Source organism: Melopsittacus undulatus, chromosome 1 (genome assembly GCF_012275295.1).
Source record: "Melopsittacus undulatus isolate bMelUnd1 chromosome 1, bMelUnd1.mat.Z, whole genome shotgun sequence".
In the NCBI taxonomy this organism is placed as follows: Eukaryota; Metazoa; Chordata; class Aves; order Psittaciformes; family Psittaculidae; genus Melopsittacus; species Melopsittacus undulatus.
Window position 1 is genome coordinate 116,454,196 of NC_047527.1, and position 24,840 is coordinate 116,479,035.

The following is a 24,840-nucleotide window of genomic DNA, read 5'->3' on the forward strand; positions in this document are numbered from 1 at the left end:
CTCCAAGAGTAGGTCATGTATGAGACAATACTGCTTCTCAATTAGTGGTACTGTTTTATTGTGGTGCGAGGTATTGTGGGTTGTGAGTGGGTCCTAGGGAGGCCTTTCAGCATTGGCCTCAGTTGCCCCTTTTGCCCACCTTTGCTCCATCACTCTGGATGTAGAATACCCAACAGATGCTGCAGAGCACAGCCTGCATCCAAGGCTTGGGAACCATGCTTGAATTGCCTACAGGCTATACACAGCTGACAATCCTGGCCATACCTGGTATTATTTCAAGGCCAATGTGATTTTCTGGTTATAAAGGAGGAAGTAATGCAATTTCTATTTATTTGCTAGTATGTAAAAATGCCATAGATAAAGATAAATCTTAATGGTTAACTTTTTTAAATGTTATTTTTTACCAGAACATTTTGATATCACTAGCTTATAAAACCATCAAAGAGTGTTTTGCTGTGGTATAATGGATGTCATTTTTATTGCACAGAAATAGCAAATTGAGGGGTGGATGTTGCAGTAATTTTAATTTGCCTTATTTTCTCTGTGTTTTTGTACAAATTGTATAAGAACACTATTCAACCCCCCCCCCCAATTCAGGAACTTCAGTTCAGAAATACAAATATTTCTATTCAAGTCTATAGATTGATTTAATAAGAATTAGTGCAGATAAAATTATTTCAGTATACTGATTTTAAGTATGCTTGTGGGAAAGTTTCCAGTTAACTGTGAATTCTGAGGGGATACATTTTGTTTTTATCAGTCCCTCACCCAGAGAACTGAAATGTGAAGCTGATTCTATCACAAAATCTGTAATGAAGATTCACATATGGCCAATACAGCAGGTTGTTTCCAATGTTTGCCTTGTGTCTCCTAATCTCTAGCCTTTCTGAGGTAGACCACAAAGCCAGGAAGATTAGCTGGAAGGAAAAATAACCCTACAGCACAAACAAAACAACAAAACCTCATCACCCTACCCAAGAGTCAAGGAGAGGCCAAAGTGAGTGAGTGAGTCTTATTCAGAACTAAGTTTTTATTCCAGAATTGGTACAGTTTGAATAAATAATATATTTGTTGATTTAAAACCAACAAACAACAGTCACCCCCACCAAAACCCCCAATCCAAAAAAAACCCGAACACCTTAAACTTCCAGTATCTAGAATTCCTATATTTCTGTATAACTCAAGCGCAGCTTTGTCGTGGCAATCTTAAATTTATTGACACAAGACAATACTAAAATAAAAAGGAACTACAATACAAGATTTTTCCCCACTGTTCTTCATTCTTTCTTATGGTTAAAATATTGAAAATCATTAAGTGTTTTTATGTTGATTTTTATTTTTCTTTAACACTTTCTGAAATATTTTGGTTGACCGTGAGGGTAATCACAGGAACTTCCTATATATGACATTTGAAATATAATTTAGAAATACTAATACCAGAATTTTGCATTTCAGATCTACTCTTTTTTTTCCATTCTGTTCCTTTTTGGAAAGTGTACATTTGAAATCATAGTATAAAAGACCAGCACATATTGCCACTCTTCACTATTCTTTTTGCTTAAATATATGCATTATTACTTTATTGGTGAAGAGAAGTAATGTATCTGTGTTCAAACTCCTGCAAATGAGAGCAAAATATTTCTGATTAGATAAGGTGGAGCTTTTAGTTAGAACAGTTCTAGTTGTATTTCTGTATGTTTCTATAATAGGAAATGTTTATTACCTATCAGTGGTGAACTAATGGTGATCAGGTCTAAAATGTTGATGTGCATATTTTGAGCTGTTTGGGGAAATATCTTCTAAAAGAAAAAAATGTTACTGAATCCTGGGGAGGGAGCATTAGATTGAAAGAGGTGGTATCTATACTGCCAGTGGTTTTAGGGCCCTAAAATTGAAGCAAAATGACTACTAGAATTTATCACTTTGGAAAGTAAAAATTCTGAATATAAATCTGTTTTGAAATACTCTGACTACCAAAACCGAATATGCTTGAAAATGAATATTCCTGTTTAGACTGAAACTGTTGAAAACTAACAAGGATTAAATTGAAATGTGCTTACAAATGTTAAGGCAGAAGTTTTCTTCAAATAACTTACATTTTAAACTGCCTTACAGTGGATTTTGTTGGGTTTTTTTTTTGTTTTGTTTTGATTGTTTTGTTTTCATTTTGACATATAAGGTGGAATACCCATCTAGTTTGTGTCTGTGGCTAAAATCTTTACTCAGGTATGTCTTTTAATTTCTCCTTACAACCTGTAGAGCCATTTCTTAGGCTTTTGTGGGAAAGATTTAATTTTCAAATCTTCAGAATCCATTTTGATTTTTTTTTCTGTTCTTTTTTCTTTGCTTTACTTCCTACATTTTTGTGTGATTCAAAATGTGCAGTCTCCCCTTTTTTGTGGTTATGGTACCAGCCATAACAAACTGTGATTAATAAGATGAAAGACTAATGTTGCCTTTGTTACCTGCATATTACTCCATTTGCAGTGATAATCCATTTTATATCTATAAAGCAACAATACCGCTAAATTTCATTTACGTGCTTCTGAATAGTTTTCTTTGTTGTTCAGCTATTGTGTCTCATTTTCATCTGAGCCACATTTCCAATTGTTCCATGATTGACGTGCTGGAGAGATTGACAGTTACCCCCTAGTGCCTGCTGTCTGGAGATCCCACAAGCAATAATGGATTTTACACCAGAATTTAGCATCAAATATTGGCTTTCAGTGTCAAATGGGTTAAATTTAAATGCCAGTTAATTGTAGCCATTTTAAAATCATAGCCTTAAACAAAAGCATTTTTTGGATATCAGTATGTCTGAGTCCTGTGTATGCCACCCAGCACACGTCTCAAACTTACAGCACAGGTTAACCATTACATTTATGGCTGTCTCTGTTTCTTAGTCATGCAAGTAGTCCAAATCTGGAGAGTACAAGGGTAGTTTCCATATGCAGTAGGGAACTCATATTTCAGGTAAACCAAAAGGGAAACCAATGCTGACCCTAATTTTTTAATTCAGTTTTCTAGCATAGAAAGTGAGTGCGTTTCCTCAAAGTCTACATATCTGCTGTTAACAGTAGTCCTCCTGTACCTACATGTGAGGGTTTTTTGTTTGTTTAGCCCCAATTCTGCAAAAACCACCAAACCCCCCTTCTTCCCCATCCCCAAAGCGAAAACTGAAAGCGTGTTGCTGAGTCGTGTGAGATGAGTTGCTCTCATCTGTTATGTTCTAACAGTGTCAAGTTACGTAAATTCGTCAAAATTTCTTCTGTGCAGTGGTCTCCTACATAAACCTGCAGAGAAATGTAACTTCCCATTTCCTCTATCCAAATATAAAGACAAATAGAGAGTAAGAGGTATTTTGAAAGAGATTAAATCTTACTTATGTTTTATGGGAATTTGTCAGAGTTGTTCTTCAGGCACACTGAGGTGTATCAGTGAGATGTCTCCAAAATATTACGAAGTTCTGAGGTGGATCATGGTTCTGTCCTGTGTTTTCTCACTTTCCTCAAGTAGTTTAAGGGGTAGATGCCAGTACAATGCAAAGAACAGCTTTTGTCATATTATCTTTGCAGGAAGCAATGTTTTAGGATGACTTCTACCATTAGAGGCAGCAGTGACTGCTTAACTCAGTTTTAATTTTCAAAGTTTATTAAGTTGTCTTGTTTTAATGAGACTGGATTTTGTTCGAATTTGGGGGACTATAGTTGAAATTATAAAAATATTTACTGATGATTTACAATACATTCTACATAAAAATTTGAATCACCCTTTATATGTAAAAAGCAAGACTGTTAATGTAACAAGAATAAAACTATTTTTTGCTATAAGGAACTAAAATTAGGTTTATATAATACTGTAATTTTGATTTACTATTGGTGAAAGTCTCTTACTTCAGCAGTCTGGTTGTTCATATTGAAAAGCTTTCAATGCAGATCTATAATTGCTGATTAATCAGATTTTGGAAGCATGTACCTTACTGGAGTTTTGTGACAGGGGTCTAGTTTTTCATGTGTAAATTTGCCAAATAGATTTCAGGTTAGAATTTAATCCTTGGGGAACCCCCCCCCAAAAAAAAAACAAACAACCAACAAAATATAATATATATTTTCAACGCTTTAATTGCAATCTAGAAGTTGGTTTGGGGGAGAAAATAAATAAAAAGGGACAAAGTCTGGTTTTGGAACATGCGGTTAGTGTTACCGTAGTGGGTTCACACTAAGATGACTGCTGCCTAGCAATTGCCTTTGTCCCCTACACATACTACTCTAATTAAAAACTTTTCTTTCTTCCTTGAACTTCCAGATTGCTGATGTGAGCGAAGTGGCTACTATTATAAAACTATAGGTAGTGATCAGAAATGTTTTTCTAACCATTTTTCTCTTCAGGTTGTCAGCGAGCTTCAAAGTCTATAGTATCTACATTATTACATCTGAACCTGTGTTACACAAAAATTCTACATTCTCAGCAAATACTTTCTATACTGACAATTGCTGTAACTCAAGAGAACAAATGTATCTTAAATTTTTTTTGCAAGGTTAATTAAGAACATAAAACAGAGCCATTGCAATAACTTGTTTGTATAAGAATGCTAATACCATTGCAACATTTTCTTAAAGGATGCCAGACAATTATATGTAGAATATAAAGAAACAAAAATGAAGGCGAAAGAAGATGCCCTGGCTAAGGCTGAACTTGAAACATTTCAGAGTGAGTTTTTACCACTGTCTTAATAAACAAAGATGTAATATGATATACCTACTACACAGGATGTATGTGAACATTTTTATATCTAAAATGTGTGCTCTATATATTTCTGTATTGTGGATAAATTTTAAAAAGCTTTTAATTTTTTGTCTAGTTTTGCAGTAGGCTGCTGGCTTGTTCCTACAGAAGCATGAACGTCAGTTAGTTATATTGCAGCAGCAAAAGCATGCTTTGCTAGAAATGTTGCTTTACAGGAGGGGGAAATCTCAAATGCATAGATTTTTGAAGTATAAATTTTCAGAAGTGACCTCTTCTATTTTGAGCATTCTTGTATTCTGTCTGTAAATATTTTTTAAAATATGCTTAATAATTCTGGTTTGCAAATTGAGTTGATTTTTGTGATAGAAATTCAACATAATTTGAATTTCCAAAAGCATGGATGCAGACTTTGGAGGTGGATTCATGCTATTGTTGAAGTAAATGCTTTAAAGTCCTTACGCTCATATAAAAGACCAGGGAAGACAATTACCATTTTCCTTAATAAAGTATTCAGAATAATTATAGGTAACTTTTCCTTTTCTTCTTTCAATTATCTGCTTTTGACAATGATTAAACTTACCCTCTTCTGAAGACAATTTTAGAAGTTTTTTTTGTTTGTGTTTGTATGTGCGTGCTTGCTTTATTTACCATACTTAAGTGCATGCTTTTAAGTTCCTTTATTCTGACAGGTGCATTGAGTGCCTTATAATAATTTACTAGCTTTGAGTATGCATAAGCCTTTAGGCACTTAAAATACAGCTGTGTTGTTTATATTTACAAAATAGCTTAATTTTGTAAAATCAGCAAGTATACCCAGTTACAGCAATAATTCCCAACTTATCTGTAGCTGAATCTATTTTGAGAAAATGGGTGACATTCAGCATCTCAGTGAACATTGTGGACCCAGGCCAAATACAGCAAAGTAGTGCATTTAATGCTTGTTAGGAGGCCTGCTATTATATTTGAGATACCTACCACAAAATGGGCCTTGAAAAGGGTCTTGACTTGGGTTATTAAAAACTTGTTAAATTGTCAGATAGTAATGTACTGCCATTGTTCAGAATAGCTGGCATACGTTCTGCATTGAAATTTGTGAACTACTGTTAAAAAAGGATTAGTTTTTGGAAACAGAAGTGCAAGTGAAAGTAAAAAGCCATTAAAATTGTGTGTGCACGTTCCAGTGTTTGACTGAAAGACCATGTGTGAACTTTTCAGTATTCCCCCTCTGCCAAGTGTCGCAAGAGTTGCATTTTTTTTGTTACTTCCCCAGTGCCCACATGCAAGAGATGCGGGTTTGGCACATTTCCCCTCAGGGTCACGATGACCTCTCACCACCCTGTCCCTGTCATGCTGCTGGGTGGGACATGGCATGACCCCCATGTCTGCCAGGTAACCCAGTGTCACTCATGTGAACAGGGGCCAGGCCTCACCACTTCTGTGGGCTGGCATCCCACTCTCCCTTGGTAGGCTTGGTGGCAGGGAGCAGGAGGAGGGATTGAGAGTAGCCACCTGTAATTAGCAGAGTTTGAAATTTGGCATGAAAATAATTTGGTCAGTCATAGCAGTGCTGCTATGCATGGGCACTGCATGGGCAGTAGAATGAGCTGTTGGCTACCTTTTTTTTATTTTTTTAAAATAAATAAGACTCCCAAAAAAAGAACAAGAGATGCACCTATGTTACTGTAGGCAAAAGAAGTTACATAATTCTTTACTGAACCTTGCATGCAAAGCAACTGTTAAATTTGCTTATCTCATTATATTGTTCTGCATTGTCACTTCACAATTAGCATAGAAAGGTTGTAAATCACCAAATGTATATTTTGTTTGCCCCCATTCTTCTTAATTTTAGAGACCATGGAATGAAAGTTAGTAACAGTTTCATCTATCTAATTGAGTAAATTTATCTCATGGAGATTAGCAGTAGCTGTTTTACAGTGCTTGTTTTTTCATGACCTAATTGCTAATTTACCCTTGTGTCTATCTGCTTCCCTGCTGAAATTGTGCAGTGCTCTGTAGGCAGCTTGAACTAAAACCCGAGAACGGTACTGAAGAAGGAAAATACAATTTGCAGAGTAGGAAAGAGTGGACAGTATTTTAGCATGTTATTAAAGTGCTGTATTTGGTAAGGAGTGTGAAAAAGTAATTTTTGGCAAGGTAACATTATGCACAATTTTGAGAAGTGATGAGAAACCCTGCTAAAATGCTAGAAAAATAAGTCAATCCATTAAACACTGCCATTACTATCTTAGGAAAAAAACGGCAACTTTACCTTACAAAAAAAACAACTTAAAATACATACCTTATGTTTCTAGGAAATGCTGTTTTGTATGGGATTACGGATAACTGGCTGTTTTATGTACAAAAATAGAAATGGTTTGCCTTACATTTTCTGATGCCCTTTTCACATTTAGAAAGCAGAAAACAAAATCCATTTTAAAACGGAAAAGCTTTAATTAATAAACTTCAGTTTCTCCCTCTCCTGTATTGTCACACATGTGTATAACCCTGCAACAGGGAATAATTCTGTAACAATAGATAGCCCTGTTGTTTGTAGTCATGGGATGTAAAATAGAGTATGTATTAACTAAACCAAGTAGTCATTGAACTGAGAAGACATAGGCATACATTATCAGGACAGGTGACTCTAATTTTTAAACATAAATTGAGTAGTTATCATGACAAATTCTACCAACTCTGCTGGTCCTCTTTTTGCATGACCCTGCTACTTTCAACCACATCCCTTGTGGGGGAGACACATCTATTTTTGTTTCTTTATACTTAGCCTTGGTAGTTCTCTAACTTCCCATTCTTATGTTTTCCTTGGCCTTCAATATGGAGACTTAAACTTATTTTTTAAATACACCTTTCTAAAGAAGTAACACCTGCTAGATATTGCAAGTGAACTCTTCACTGGCATCCCAGTTACTAAAGATATTTGCATTGTAAATCCAGAATTCTTGGCCTGATGTACAAGCCATCTGGAACAATCCATATTTGCAGTTATAAACCATGTTGAATTGTATGGAGTTTGTTGGGGTTTTTTCCTTACCCCCATCATTCAAGGGTTAATGGAAATATGGAGTTACTAGCCCTGAGGCTGCATGACTAGCCTTTTTTCTGTACTGGGGCTTTATGATGGTAGCTGTAGTGGTATTTATATTTTTATATAGGGCTTTATAGTAAGAAATGTCTTCCTGTGAAACATCCAGAGCTGTAGTGAAACCTTTAATAATATATTTGATCATGTTTGGTTAGGCTCAGTGGTTCTCCCTTTCCAGATAGCTTGGAATACAGCATGCCCCTTGGTTAGCATTTTATATTGTTTTATGAAGCCTAGGGATAGAAGACATCGCTAGATCATTTAGAATAATGTGTTTATTTCAAACTCTTACAGGCAAAAATCAGTGGAAAATACTGATTCTCGTGACTTGTCTTGTTTGACTTGTACCAGTGATGTATTTTAGCTTTTAGAATCTTGTTATGCAAGATACAGTATTGATTTGAAAGCTTTGAGATGCCTTCAGTTCTTAATGGTTTGTTCAGACAATTAGTTTTACTGTTACATAGTTATGTCTTAATTTCAGTACCAATTTCTCTAGCTTTAGCTTTTGGTTAGTGTGTTTACAGAATCACAGATTACCTTAGTTCCATTGCACTGGTAGCTCATTTCAGATTGCTTAACCACCAGAACCACAAGCTCTTACATCAGAGGTTCCTTGCATGCAGTCCCTCATCAGTGCAGATACGGCATAAGATCTGTATCTGTAATTTTAGAAAATGCTTTTGATTTGATTGGTCCTAGACTACCAGCCAGTCCATGTTCCTATTTCTTCATGTACTTTTCACTGTAAACCATTTTGACCCAATTTATGTAATATAGTACTATACTGAGGGTAACTTTATTTTTAAATAATTGAAAAAGATATTTGGTAATTGTATTTAGTGTTAATCCCTGCCAAAATGCAGTGTTCACATGCCTGCTCAGTAATGATTTGCTTACGGGTAGATTCAGAGAAAATTACTTCATATAACATGTCCTTTTTTGGTCAGTGTGGGTGTGAATGCTCTGATCACTTAATTGTTACCTCTGAAGCCTAATTATGGCAAACTAAGTATAATCCGATTCACTGATTGTTTTGGCAGGCCTGCCGAAAGGATTTTGAACTTGCAAGCTCATGTTTTTGCAGTTGTTTCACCTAGGCTGTCTGATGCCTCTCCTTACAAAACTTGCTTCAGATTTTACGGAAAATATTCCACTCACATACAGCATTAGGAGGTTATTTGAAAGAGTCATGTGTGTTTCATTATATGTTTGTTTGTTAGAAGACAAATTAGCTCTGAAATGTCGGAGGTTTATTTCTAATCCTTTCATGTATGGAGATGAGGTATTTGGGGGTGGGGGCTGAAAGTTTGGGGAGGGGTAGATAGAGAAAGATGAAAGATCAAAACCTACAGCTAGTGAGAAGTTTTTTATAGTTGATGATATATTCATCACTGAGCATGTTTTTACTCAGTTTGCTCAAAAATAAACTAGCTTCTAGGTCTCAGTACAGCAGATGTATGAATCTGTTTCCAACTTGTGACGCTTTCATACAATCCCATTGACTTTATTGAGTACAGAAATGTGTATTTGTTAAACATGAGTGTTTGAATATAGTTTGCTCCACTGTTTTCAATAAACTGTCAAAACCTTAACACAAGTTTTTTTTCCAGACTTTTGAGTCTGTTGTATAACCAATGCAGGAATAGTATTGGAAGCCTTTAGAAACGTAAAGTACTGTACTTTTAAGGGAGTTAGCTAATAGTTATATGTTAAAGTCTAGGCATCCCAGTGATAGTTATGTTTATATGCTGTTCAAATGTAGGGGACAAATGATATCTCCTCTTTTAACTCTGAAGTTCTTAAATACACAGTCTTTTGGTAAAGAACTTGATATTTCTAAAGGTGAAAAATACATAAAAATAGTATCCTTGCAGCATGTGAATTCAGTAAGTGATAAAACAAAATTTCTTCTGCTACAGAAGGACCAGAACTGTAGAAGTCATAAACCATGTAAAATTATTCATCTTTCTACATTGGAGTGGTAGATACAAAGTTATTTCCATACTGGTTATGATCTTGGATTATCCATTTACTTTCTGTTGTTGCCTGAGTTTTATTATTCTAGTTAATATAGAATCATAGAATAGTTAGGGTTGGAAGGGACCTTAAGATCATCTAGTTCCAACCCCCTTCCATACAAGAAGTTGCTGCACTCTTAAGTTGGCAATTAAATTACATAATGTTCCCAGAAAATAATAGTGTTAAGCAAGCTATTCATTCCCTCATTGAGCTTAAAGTGAGGTTTCACCAAAGCTGTTTCTCTTGTCTCCATTTAGGTGGATGAGCACTAGTAACTCTGGTCATAGTTAAGATTCACTAGATATTGGTATCCGCCTATGGTATAGTGGTCTGAACATCCCCTGTCTAAAATCCTGTATTATGATAGCTGTTCAATCACTTGCATGTGCTTCCCTATTCTAAAAAATGGCTTTTGAAAATTCTGAGGTGAAAGTGTTCCCAGTGTTAAAGGTGTAGTGATTTCAATTCTATTTTTTTTAATGAAGTAAGACAGACATTGTGGTATTTAATGGATATGCTGAACTCTTATTTGTATATGCACAGGAGGCAGTAGAGACAAGTTTCCTAATTCTGGTTGAGTGCTTGTTTGAGGTTGTACAACCATTTTCTCTAGGTCAGATTTCTTGTTACTTTGATAGCTGGCAAACAGCAGGGTATCTTGTCTGTGTTAGGTCTTCCTCTGTCACTTAAATGCCTGAAGAAAGCCTAGATACTGTCTTTGATATCTCATTTAAAAGTCGGTATGGTGTCTTCTGGAAATACTGCTGCAGAATTATTTCTAAAGCTACAGGAAGAGGCTCGATGACCTATTTACAGGCTAGGCTCTTAATTTTTAAATGTTAGTTACATTCATTCAGGTTTTATTTGCATATTTTGGGAGGGAAAATTAGGAAACAGTAGCTCATGGGATGTGAGATACAGGAAAATCCACCTGTCTTGGTGTGTCTCTGCTGTTAAGTAATTCCAAGTGAACACAGACATAGTGCTTGATTATTTTGCAGGATTGAAATGCAGTAGTGGAAATTGTCATTTAAGGTAATTTCCTAGAATATTTTTGCCAGTATATATGTTTGCAGTAGATAACTGGTGAAGCCATTGTTAACTTACCCTGGCAAATCTTAGCTCTGACTCCAGAAGCTATTACATGTGGTAGCTATTAGATAATAGTTAATATATGCAATTTGATTATAAAAATCACCTTTTGAAATAGACAGAAATAATTTTGCACCTGTATTGTCTTTAGTAGCATCTGAACAGTGAGAGAAATGCTGGTTAACACTTTTGGGCTTTCTTTAATTTTGTTTTTTGGGGACTGTACATCATTTTGTGATATTTACTATGCATACCTGTAGAAGGATGCAAGAAAAGAAAATCCGTGTCCAAGTTTTTACTTTATTTCATTTAATTAATTTCTTAATTACAAACAATGTTAGAGATTGAAAAAAAACCCAAGTGTCTGAACAATGTACATGTGAAATTTTAAAAGATCATCAGACACTCTGTTAATTTTCAGATCTATATAAATTTCCTGTTTGTTTTGGACTTCCAGAAGTTGCCATGAAACAGTTCTCTCTCCGTTTATTGTTTTCTTAAATAGGCAGTTCCTAGAAATTTGTCAAGTCTTTGTAGTCTTTTCACTGTGCTATTTCTGTATAGACACTCTTAGGAACAGGAATTCTGCATCAGAGCCCATAGGGAGCAGTCCTTCTGGCCTGTTTAGGAATTTTTTCAAGAAGGTTTTCATGGAAAAACAGAAATTTCTCCCTTGATGCTCAGAAAAGTATTAGGGCATGGTTGCAAAGGCACATAAGCTGATCTAATGGCCCACTGCTGCTGAGAAGTGTGGTTCTCATTTTCCTTACCCACCACCTTTAAATGACTTGTATTTTTTTTTCTTTTCATTTGAGTGTAAAGGAGTAATTTTCTACTAGATTAGTGAATTGAATTACTTTTCTAAGTGGTTGGATGATTATTGAAGCACAAATAGAAGAGAGAGGAGTGCATAAGCACACAGCGGAGAGTAGAAGGGTGGAAGTAGACTAGAACTTTCCTCTTTTAACTGCAGCCAACTGTTAGATCAACTCTTTTGGTTTTGTGGTATCTTCAGGAGCATCTAGTTGTTATGAATACAGCGTATTTTTAAAACAATGAGAAAAAAATGAGAAAGTCATTGGCACACCTGAGGTTTCTGGATGCTGAGTGTTCGGGCTTTTTATCTGGTCCTCATCCTCTTGTCTTCCCTGAAGTTCTGGCAGTTTTCAGTCAATTTTAAATCTTTGAGATCATCATATGTAGCAGATACGTTTTCAGTTGCTGGGGTTTAGATCGTTATTGGCCCTCCTTCCTGTCTCTTGAGTTTGCTGCTCCCATTTAAGATCCTTTGAAGGCCAGAGAGCAAAAAACAGTAATCAGGTAGAGAAATTATGTCCAACATTTAAATATTTCTAAATGTGTAAGTGCTAGAACAGAGCTATTTGTAGTTACAGAACTCACAGAACAGAGAAGCTATCTATTCACTCAGGAGCTTATACCCAGCACAGCTGACCATAAAATAATACAAAATTCTCTAAACCTCACCTTTCTACCTTTGCCAGTTTCTTTGAAGCCAGCTGGACTTACAAAATCTTTTAACAGCTGCCTATGCTTTTGCCTGTACTAATTTTAATTATCAGGTGGTGTAGCAGTAATGAGAGCTAACCGTGATTTTGAAAGGCTCCTTGTTTGGTCCTATAAAGCATAGTTCATATAGAAGAGGAGTTAAGTGGATACACTGATAAGCTATTTACTTTTCATTAAAACAAAATTATTATGTAAAACTCTGCATTCTCTTCTTAATAAAGAAGATGAAGCCACTTCCTCTGTGGCAGTTTTAAAGAGTTCAGGAGCTAAGCCTGCTCCTCATTTGTACTTCTCTGCAGTATTAGTAGCATTACTTTCTCTTCTTTCTGTCTTTTGTGTAGAGGAGAAGAAGCCTAAAGCCAAGAAACCAAAATCAGAATTCCCTGTATACACAGTTCTGGAATCAAGTGCATATATACCATCATATGATCATGGAGCTTCAATCGAAGAGATTGAGGAACAGATGGATGATTGGTTGGGAGGCAGAAACAGAACACACAAAAAAAAGGTAAGCTCAAAATCTTTCATGTCATTATATATTTTCAGTGTTGGTTTGTTTGCTTGCTTCTTAGGAAAATACAATATTGTATGTATACCACCACAATATTCATATTCTGTTGAAGTCTAGAGCAGTATTGTCAAGCAGAGACATAATGGAAAAGATTATATTGATGTTCAATGTAATTTGTGTAATGATACTGGAAATGTTATAATAGGACGTCGTTGATTAAAATATATGAAAGCTCTCTATGGTTTCCAATATAAATACTATTCTTGTTCTCTAGAAATTAGTAAAACATAATGCTGTTAAATAATATGAAGCTTGGTTCTTTCTCTTAATTGCAGTTAATAACATTCTGCTTGCAAGAATAGATTCCTCTCTATTAAAAAAAAAAGAGGGGGGGCAAAGGAAAAAGAAAGAAGAAAACCTTTCCCTCTTAATATCCAGCTGTAGTGCCTTTTGATTGTGGAACTCCTTATGTACTTTGTGCTTTTCATCTGCTTTATGGAAAAGTCCTAAAAGTTTGACTTCAGCCTATTATTAAGGTTCTTTCTGTTTAGAGATAACTGTTCTTAGTGGCGGTTAGTGTCATTATCTTCTGGTAAGTTTTATTAAAACATACCGGCTTGAAAAATGTATAGTTTTAATCTTAGGACTGAGATGCAGAAGTGAAAGAAGAAGTGTTATAAATTGCCTTCCTGACCTAAAACCCTGCCTTGCTTGGAAGACTGTGATGAGTGTGCTTGGAGTTAGGGCGACACATTGACTTCAGCGTCAAAATAGCGAAAAGTTCCTGGTGCCATTTGTGTGGTTGCTCTGTGTTGCAGATGTGCTTCCTCCTTTCCTCCTTCAAACCTGTGAAAAATACTCACACATTTTTAGCCAGACCTTAAAGGTTTTACTAAAATAATTAGAATTTTGCATAACCTGTTTAATCATCTACCACTACTGGATTCCTAAGCTTCATGACATCCTGGTTGTCAGTTTTCTTTTGCTGTTTCTTTTTTCATATAAAAAATACAGACATCTGCATTCTGTTTGCTGTTATATTTCTGTAACGAATCCATTCTGCAATATGCTCATCTTTTGACTTTTGTGTAAGGGATTGGCGCTCTGAATCCTTAACCACTGGGGCATATTTTCATGCACTTAGAATTAAGGACCCGAGTTCTTACTCTACAGATGAGTTGCCTGGGAGTTAAGAGCATATGTGGTCATTGCTTTGTTTACCTTAACTCAAGAAAGTGTCCATGGATTGGATTCCTGTTAGTTGCGTCCCTGTGAACCAGGTTTGCTTACCAGCCTGTGTGGACAAATGATTAAAGAAGAAAAGATGTATTATTGTTTACAGTAGCTCAGGTTGGTTGCATGCTTGACTATCTGGATCCCAGTTCACCTTCCCCTCTGATGGAAATCAAGTCTTTCTTTGGATTTCCATGAAAACTAAGGAATTGAGTGAGACTTGGCATATGTCATCTATGATTTTGCACCTCCTACATAGAGTATATAGAAGTTGTATCTTCAGAGACACTGCCAAGAGAACAAGTTGTAGATACATCCTTTCAGAAACAGGAGTCACAGAAATTAAAATATATCAGACAACTGTTATTAAAAGGTAAGTAACTTGTTTTTTTGTGCTTACAGCTGGAGGTTCAGTGTTGCACCTATCACTTTGATTGATGAGTTTATTTTTTGAATTATATTCTGTTGCAAATGGGGTTAATATTTTAGGGACAAGCAGGCAATTTGCAGGTGTACTGTCTGAGTAAAGTGTTTGACCTGAACAAACTGTGATGAGGCATGCTTCCTCTCCTTGACAGCTAATATGTTACCACAATGCAACATCAACATTTAATATAGTAGTGGAGAGAAACACATTCATAAACTGTACATAGAAATGGAAAATATATGTTACCAGCTGTAGCAGCTTGTACGGGCCATTTGTATGTCAATATGAGAGCATCTGTGTCATATGATTTGTAATAAGCTCACTGGGAAAATAGTTGTATCACAAGTGAATTGTTCCCAACTGTCATTCGACACATTTTCTTGTTTAGAAAGATGTATTTTCCTTCAGCACACATCATAGATATGAACTGGGACAGCATCCCTGTTCTGCCTCCCTCTTCTGCTTCTTGCATGGGTGTGCATTAAAGTGCTGTGCAACATTCACCTCTCAGTTCTGCTTGTCTTAGGAAGAAGTTACTCTTTCATAAATCATTTTGCCATCAGACTTTTTATTTGGATTGCTACGCTTCACTCATGAGAAATCTTGGTAGGGTTTTTTTGTCTGTTTTTTTGGGTTTTATTTTTTTATTTTCTTTCGTAATAGCTCAGGGATGTGGGCTATGGACAGCCAACCAGGCTTGAGAGTCATTTACTGAATGGTAAGATCAAAGTAGCTTGATAAAGTGGAATTGCTGTTCCTGACGTTGGAACCCTGCGTGTAGATGATTACAGTTCATTTAATACTGTTCATTAACTGCTTTTCACTATTGACATCTTGTACTTTGGGAGGGGCCTGCCATCCATGAACTACTGTTTTGGAAGTGCTGTACCATGCAGAGCGCCCAGTTTGATTAAAAAATCGCATAATGATCAGTCATTAAGTTAAAGTCAGTCTCTATGATTATTTATATATATTTATTTTAATTTTTTTTTGAGGGGGTGTTTTTGGTTTGTGGGGTTTTTTTTTTTGTTTGGTTGGTTTTTTTTCTGGGGTTCTTGGTTGGTTTGTTTTTTTTGTTTTTTTGAAAGCTGATTTAACAGTACATCGGCTACAGTCCTGTAAGCTGTTTACTAACTTTTCTTCCAGTTTGGAGGAATACATTTGCCATCCTTGGAAGACAGACTCTGGAAGGCTAACGTTATGAATTTAGATGTATCGAAGCTGTAGAAAATTAAAATTCTGATTTTTATTGTTCCATCTTTAACAGGAGTCTGGATATTTTTCTGACAGATATTAATCTAGGAAGTAACATTATCATAAACTTAATAGCTCTGTAAAGTAGATTTGCCAACGTAGACAAGATTATGGCTTTCAGAATTATCTACCTCACCATTGTTACATTAAGTTTACATAAAAGCTCTACAATTTATTTGTAGAGCAGGAGTGTGGCTTTGGCACTGCAGAAAGATAACATGACAGTTTTCTTCATAAAATAAATTCTACTAATGTTTGACAATAATTGGAAGTCTGTATTTATAAAGAAAAAAGATATTTGTGTTTCTGTCAAGGATTTGATTAATATAGAATTGGTGGATTTGGAGGCAAATATCACTTCAGGTATCCTAGAAAGATATGTCTGGTAAGGCAGAAGGTGGAGGAATAAAGTGCAACTTGACAGAAGTTAAGCTGTTGGGTATTGTAACTGAATAGAAGAAAATTATAAATGTTGATGTAAAGAAATAGGTCAAGAAGAATTGGGCAGCAAGGCTGGAATTAAGATTAGTCATGACCTGAGGTTAGTTTTGGAATAGAACAAATAATTTGCTTCAGTGTTTATTGAAGGTGATCCTAAAGTAAAGGTTAATTAAAATTGCTTGGAAATAAGAATTACCATCTCTAATGGGGAGGTGAAGTTTTAGTTTTAAATTTGGAAGAGTCTGTAGGCTAGTCCTTACCCCAGAATTCATTTAAAGTATCATTCCTACTGAAGAGCAGACACTGTCTTTTTTTAACAAGGAAAATAAAAATATATGCAACTGTTTCCCTACTAAGTGACTGTCAATTCAAAATGAAATAGCAGCAATGTAAAAGTGCATGGAAAATAATAGAAAATACAGTTAGGCATACTAGTGTGTGTTCTGGATCGGTCTACTAATTTTTATTGATAGTTGCTTAGAAACATTTGAGTTTTTTCTGTCTGGTGTCTGAATATGATATGGAAGCTATTAGTGTACTATTGATTACAGTCTCCATAGGTTTTAAGTATTGAAGTAGATAAGGAACAGGCTATAGAGAAGAAAACGGCTTTCTTCTTAGGCGGAGTAAAATGATCTACCGAGGGATATAGATAGAGGAGTGTTTTCATAAGGGTTACATAGCTGGCCTAAAACATGCTTATAGCATTGTAAAGTTACTCCTCTGTCTTAGTTTGCAAACACATGAAGTTTATGGCCTTAAGGGACTTAGGTCCTTAGGTTACTTAGGTCCTTACTTAGAATAACTATTAAAAGAAAGTGAGCTATTGAAAGATAGATAATATTCATTATTACAGAACTGGGAAATAATTTGTCTGCACTTCTGCAGCAGTGATCCATCCACCTTTGAGACATTTTATATAATTTTGATTGTTGTACTTTTCAGAAAGAAAAATTAATAAAAAGACTACATCAGCAATAAAAATAAATTTAGAAAATCATATTTATCAGGAAAGGTTAAGTAGGTGGAGTTTTAGACCAAAAAAGGGAAAGCCATTGGGTAAAAACTGGGTGGATCATTATTCCAATCCATTCCAGGCTATTTTAGGTAAAATGGTTATCATTTATCATTACTTCCCACCTTTCATAAATTCAGAGAGAAAGTAATATCAAATTTAGTTTGCAGCCAGGATGTTTAAATTCAGACTGGGGATGCACATAACTGGAACATGTTACCTGGACCATTTATGAAGACTTTCTTCCACCATCTATCATATTCTTCAACTTCATCTGTTGAAAATAGTGTGAGCAGACTCAGTTGCATTTGAGAGCCTATAAATAAAGTGACTAGACTCTTGAGGCTTTTTTCAGTACAGGATATCATATACTTACCTAGCACTAAATTGCATATTCATATGGTGCTGTTTACACTATTCATGCAAACCACATATGATTATGAAACTGAGAGGAATTACTAAAAGCTCATTCTTATGCTGGTAACAAAGCTCTTCAAGTACTGAGAAAGTGTATTTGTAAAATATTTTTTGTTTTGCCACTGAATGTTTATACTCCCAGATCAGATCCTCTTTCAGGTTGTTAAGAGGAAATAAGCAGCTTGATTTGCTTAGTTTGAGTTTCTGGGGTTTTTTTTCTTTTTCCTTTACCTGTCATCAAGAATTCACTGGAAAAAATATCCTGTGTATGCTTGTTAGGAATTAGGGGAAATTTAGAGGGAATATGGACATGGACTTCCTAATAGTTTGCATTATTTTGTGCTTTGCATATGTTGTTAAGCCACCATTGCATTGCTTTGTAGCCACTATTGCATTACATTAACCCTTTACTTCCCCATTGTGCCACGTATTATGTGGAGCTGGAAGAAAAAAGAGAAACTTATTGGAGGACATATTTTGTTAAATCTGATCTTATTTTGTCCTTTCTGCAAATACTCATGCAAGAATATATGTATTTACAGTTTCTGGAATCATTCTATTGATGAATCATTGCCAAGTAATTTCTTTCCCAGTGGGATTTCTCTTGTATTGTTTGTTCTGATTTGATTTTACATGATTTGTAACACACATTGTTTTCATGAGAGTTCATTGTTTGTGTGAATAATGATGCTGTTGCATGAAAATCTTGGCCCTTGAGAAATCAATGGGAGATTTATTGTTGTCTTCAGTGGGACTGGGATTATAATTCCTTTTGGTTTATAGATTCTTCATTTTCTCCCACTGGAATCTCATTTTCATTCCATATCATTATTTGACTCACTCTTTTCTTGAAGGTAAAATTCCAAGTTCTACCTCAATGAGGGGTGAATACTTTTGACCTTTTGATGTTTGCTTGGTCTGTAGAGGGGAGATAAAGGTGGGGAAAGACAATGCCTGATCCCTTCCAGCCTGGAGCAGATGTATGGATAGAAAATGATGTTTCTCTTTTTTTTTTTTTTTCATGTTATCCTGCAGCACTTCTTGGCATTTTGGTGGTTTTGATACTGCAGGAGCACCTGGCTTGATTTTACTAAAGCGGGGTAGTAAAAACTATTTTTGTGCCCAGAATTTGGGAAGCTTAGATAATGTGGAACCCCTGCATTTGCTAGACTTCAGTTTTTGCTCTTAAATGAGGATTATTACAAGTATCATGAAACAAAATTATATGTAAGCATTGTTTTTACACAATTTGTTGGTTGGTGCTAGAAATGCAGTAGTTACCATTTTTTCCAGTTGCAGAACTGTCAGCTGGGATCATCTTGTACTGAACTCTCTTCTGGTTAAAATGCAGTTTGTGGTTTTATTTTTCTCAGGCTGGGCCACCAAAGCACTGTGTTTCATAGATAGGATATTGATAATCGAGTGAGCTTTTTAATCATGAGGGCTTTATTTGAAACCTGGGTGGGGAACAACAATATAAAGTAACTTTAAATGTATGAAGGAGGTTGCTGCTTTATAACGCTAAAAGGCAAAATGCTGTACAAATGCTACATTATTGTTTTGTTTAAAAAGTATCATTTTGACATTTAAATCTTCGCCATTTCATAATCTTGCACATTTCATAATTGCCAGCTAGCCTGCCACCTGCTCTCTTTTGCCTTGAATCTTCCCACATCTGTGCTGCTTTGAAATCTGAGTCTGCTTTTTCTTTAGCAGCAAATAACATGGTGCTTGCTCTAATCAGACGTCATATGATGGATTACCTGAATACAGTTTCCAGGCTTTTAAAAAATGTTAATTCCTTAAGCAAGCAGTTTGTATCTTAGCAGGATTAAGGTACTGTGTAAACCAAATGTTTTAATAAATTGGTCTTTGAGGGGAAGGGTTATTCTGTCTTAGTGTGCTACCTGAGGTCATGTATTTTTGAAATAAACTAATTTTCTTCTTCTAAACAGTGAAACAAATATAGTACCTGAAAAGTATTAGTATTCTAACAATTTTTTATGCCTGGGATGGGTACAAGTGAGCAGCTGGCAGTCAGAGGTTCCTCATGGGTGTCCTGCTAGTGCACTTCAGCCCTGAACCAGAGGGATTGCTATAGGCCCAGAAAGTAAATCACTGTATGCCCATTGAATTTAAGGCTCTATATTGAGACTGCCAGCAACCATACCTGTTAGTGTCAGTTATGAAGCTATTCACTAGAAGCTAGTCTAAGCTCATAATGCATTTTAACCTGAGCTCCAAACTCTCATCAAATGGTGATGACTTTGGGTGACTATTGATCTGGGCCATATTGAATTTAGTAACCCTGAGGTGAAAGTCTTGATATTCTGTTACCAAACTTTTAAGCAATGTAGTGTCACTGCAAAGATACATCATTTAATAAAAAACACCCCAAAATCTGCATTAGACTGATACTGAAATTGTTAAGGCAGAAGACTCCAGGCTTTCCTCTGGGTTATTATGCTTTGTGTCACTGCAAATGTTGTGGACTCAGCCTGAGTATAATATTATATTGGGGTTTGCATTTTAAAATAACTCTAAGTTCATGTCTTATAGGTAACTCCTACAGCTATCATATTTACATTAGAGGTATTAGCATGAATAAAAAAGCTACTTTTGTCCTATGCACATACTTTTAAAAATAGGTGCTTAAGCTTACCTGTATAATATACTAGGGCTCCTGCCTGAGGTTGGTGAACAGGTACAGAACAATGTATGTGTTTTTCTTCTGTGCAGCAGAATGATATTGATAAAATACTGATGATACCAGTTAAGAGAGTGTGGGAAGTAGGGAACAAGGCTGAAATGGTAAAGGGGCACCTTGATTATTGTAAGCTGTCTGTGTAATTTCTGTCCCATACGTACATACGTATGAGTGATTCTATTTCTCTTTCTCTTTTTTTGCTACCAAGTCAGTCTAATGACCAAAAGAAAACTAGAAAACCCTTGAATTTTTCAAATATCATACTAAACAGCCAATGTTTTTGTTTGTTTTACGGCTAATCTTTTTATCTCTCTATGTGACTGTTGAACTAGAGCAGTCTATTACTAGCAAATTAGGGTATTTAGTATGATTCTATTCAAGTGGTGTATTTTTTATTTTTATTAGAAACAGATTTATATACTTTTAGAGTTTTCTTTCCTTAAATGAAGACAATAACCTTGTTTTCAGGTTTCTGTCTTAAATATTTAAGCCTCTATGGGCTTTACTTTGGACCTGAATAGCTTTAAGGAGAGAATAAATGTGATCTAGAAAAAAAAATAATTTTTAATTACTGAGTTTTCCTTGGAGAGGATGACCCACATCTTTAGATCTAGAGTAAGACCTCTCTGCTTTTGAGCTGTGAATATCAATTCATTAGGGTCAGAAATCTAATTTCATCTGCAGTATTAAACATGCAATGCTTTTAATCCTTAGCTTTTCTTAAGGAAGAATAAAGTTATAGGGCGATGGTGGTATATTCTTCAAATAGCATCTCAAGCTGGTGTTCTCAGTGTTACGGCAAACAGACATCAAAGAACAAATTGTAAATACAAATTAAAGAAAATAATTTCTCACAGTGTTGGATTCAGAGAAAATAGTTGTTATGACTGGGACAAATGCCAGAAGTAGTAAGCATTATGGAGTTTTGCCTAAAATAGGTCAGGAATATTTCAAGACTGTGAATAAACACTAACCGAACAACTGCTATGTAAGAATGTTGAATTTCTGCCTTTCTCTCTCCAACCTATTAGTTACATTGAATAGGTTAACAAAACACAGGAAGCTTTTTATTTCTTTATTCTTTATTTGTAGAAAGTAATGGTGTGTTCATAGAAAATGTAATTTGATAATATTCTGCTCTTGAATGTATCATACTCGGGCTGGCTACAACTAGTTTGGGTGGAGAGGTTTTTTAATCTATGCAAGCAGAAAACTCATTTTATGAGCCTTCAAGGAGAATATTTAAAAGCATCTAAATAATATAGAGAAATTATTTGATATGACAGCCAGGGAAAAATTTTTTGGAAACAGTATGTTTCACAGCATAACCAAATTTCAGTCTAGATTGCAAAGGAAACAAACAGCCAAATACATATTTCCCTAAGGATGTTCTGTAAAGATAGTAACAATATGTTATATGAACTCTTACACATTAGTTAAAAAATAAATCAGCCACGCATATGTATTGAATTAAGACAGTACAGTTAATATTTGCCTGATACTTCCTGATCTTGATTGAGGTTTTAAATTTTGTCCTATTAATATAGTAGCATAGGTTCTTGTCTTGTGTAGACAAGAATAATAATAATACACTGTTTTCAGCACCATGCTATAGGTACTCTGTTGTCAAATCCTAGCTTTCAGTAGTTTTTCAACTAAATCTGTATTCCAGAACAAGTGATTGATGTGACTTGCTGCCATAATTGTCTGACTAGTTTTACCTGTATGTTTTCTGTATGTAGTCCTCAGTGTTTTGAGTCTGTCAGTTGAAAAACTTCTCAAGAGCTCATGTTAATTTTTTTGAGTATTAATCTGCATGGACAAACACACAGGGGATTTTAAATGCAGCTCTGTTTCTGCACTGGGCAGCACTATAACCTCTGTTTAGCCCAAACTAGAGCTATATAGCTTCTATATACCTTTTATAACTGAGGTTGGACTTCTTGAATTTACCTCAGGTCTTGACTCATGTTTCAGTTCTGAGATTTACATGATAAGTTGTCTATCACATAAAGAAATGGTAATGACAGTAAGAGAAACCTCGTACCTGTGAGAAGAAACAGGAACTCGATCTTTCCCAGTCAACCATTGAAAATCTGACTCTTGTCATTGGGAGTGTCTCTTCTGTCCTGAAGCTGATATCCGTTTTACATAAATTTGCAAGATGCGCAGTGCATTTGTAAATACTAGTCTTCATTGCACTGGTTTTGTCTTCCTTTTAGCCTGGGAAAGAGGTAGAAAACACACCTGATGGAACTGTTCCAATTTAGTGCACTTGGGGTGAGGTTGTGATGGAAATCCTGATTTTCCTTGGCAGTGCTCCCTCCCTGTCACCTCCCAAAACAAAGTTGCTCCTGTCTGAACTACAAAAGGAAGAGTAGAAAAACAGAAGGAAGTGACTGTAGTTGTACATAAAAGGGGTAAAAGCTGGAGGAAGATGTGAAAGCTGGTTAATCACTGTGACCTTGCCCTGTTTGCTCCTGCCCATCTGACAGAATCGAGAGAGTAGTCCAGTGTTAACATAGCGTATTCTCGTAATTTTGCCGATAAATGAGAGACAAGGATGATAAATGTCCCTGAAAAGGGATTTTCACAGGATCCACAACCTGGGGATCAGAAAGAATTTTCAGTTTATGGCCCCAACTTGTATAGTGCAGTTCGCTGCTGCTCTTTTCAGCTTTTTAATATGAATTTGAAAAATGTGGGCTGTTGCAAAATAGTTACTTACTTTTCATGGTATGAGTTTACCTATCTTTAAATTGGAGAATTAAGTCAGCTTCAAATAAATCTACTGTAATTTATAAATGTGAATACATATTGATGTTTTTATATCATTTTTTTCTGGACAAACCAATTAAAAGCTGATTAGATTTAGCATCTTACCTTTCACAAGGCACAGTGCTGCAGCTTTCCTTTTTTTCCTGAGGTCATGACTATAGTGGGGTTTGGCCAAATTTATTTATAGATATTGCCCAGAAATTATAATCTAGGGTAAACTCTAGCAACTAAAAATAAACTGAGCAGTGTGAGAAATGTTTGGCTTTTGTTTTCCCAGTAAAGATGAATATGTAATCCTGCCTTGCCAAGGAATGATTTAATACCTCTGACATAAGCATTTTGCCACATAGGAATTTTCAGAGAATTTAAATCTAGTTATTAACCATTTTCTGTATGTTTTTTGACAGTGAGGATGCAGTCTTGAAAGGACAAAGTCTTCAGAACCTCAGTTTAACCCACTTGAGCACACGATTGCGTTCTATTTAAGTGAATCAGAGTTGTGTCCATATTTGAAGTTAATTTGCATCCAATTCAAAGTGTACTTATTTGGCCTAAACCATTCTTTACAAAAAGCTACTGGATAATGTATTAATTACCCAAACCTGCAAAAGAGGAGAGCACTCCTAATGATGGCACAATACGAGAAATGACACAGAGCAGTTGAGGCTTGTCATATTGGTGATGACTCTTCCCAAAAGGCAGATTATCTTAAAACACAGTGACTATCCTTGAGGTGCAAATTGTAAAGGAGTGGAGGTTCTTGCATCATTTGCAACTGAGTAGTATGCAAAATTTGTGTTTTGTTGCAGCCATTGGACTTTCAAAAGTAAACATACATCTGCAGCATGCATTTACTTACAAATGCAGCAGGTTTGATTTGTTGTATAGCATCAGATATTTTACATAGACCTCTTTAGGGAACATCAGCATCCTGACCATCCAGAATTCTCCTAGTGGTGTTCTCGATCTATGTAATGAGATAAACTGGGTGCCTGGATATGTTAGTTTGTTAAAACACACACGCACCCCAACACAGAAAACAATATTTCAATCTTTACTGGTTGCTAGATGATACTTGTAATTCACAATGGAAATCCAGGCTGGAACAGCTCTATAAAGAAAATAATGTCAACAGAGAATCTAGGTAGTAAGTTAGTAACTTCTAGTATATGTGGAAGGTTGTCATGGTTTAAAATCAGCCAGTAACTCAGCTCTGTGCAGCCTTTTGCTAACCCCCCTCTTTTATCCCCTCTTTCCAGGTGGGATGGTGAGTAGAATCAGAGGAATGTAAACCCACAGACTGAGATATGAACAGTCCAATAACTGAAGTATAGTGTAAAACTACTACTATTAATAATAATTTTAAAGGAAATAACAAGGGAAGAGAATATCAAACTTAAAAGGGGAAAGGAAAAACAAGAATAAACACAAGTGATGAGCAATATAATTGTTCACCACCTGCCAACTGATACCCAGGCTGACTCAAGCAGTGATCTGGGCCTTCTGGGTAACTCCCCCCCAGTTTATATACTGGGCAGGACGTGCTGTGGTATGGAATAACCCTTTGGCT

General features: G+C 35.6%; 1 protein-coding gene across 2 annotated transcripts in view; it reads left to right on the forward strand.

Annotated features, from left to right (window-relative positions):
- DNAJC1 (DnaJ heat shock protein family (Hsp40) member C1) overlaps window positions 1-24,840 on the forward strand; it is a 111,969-nt gene that overhangs the window by 55,142 nt on the left and 31,987 nt on the right. Inside the window, exons 7-8 of one of the 2 annotated variants that reach the window (XM_034068214.1) lie at window positions 4,620-4,710; window positions 12,829-12,995. In XM_034068214.1, the coding sequence (XP_033924105.1) occupies window positions 4,620-4,710; window positions 12,829-12,995 (258 nt within the window). The remainder of the gene's footprint in view (window positions 1-4,619; window positions 4,711-12,828; window positions 12,996-24,840) is intronic. The other variant, XM_034068218.1, reaches the window with a different exon arrangement.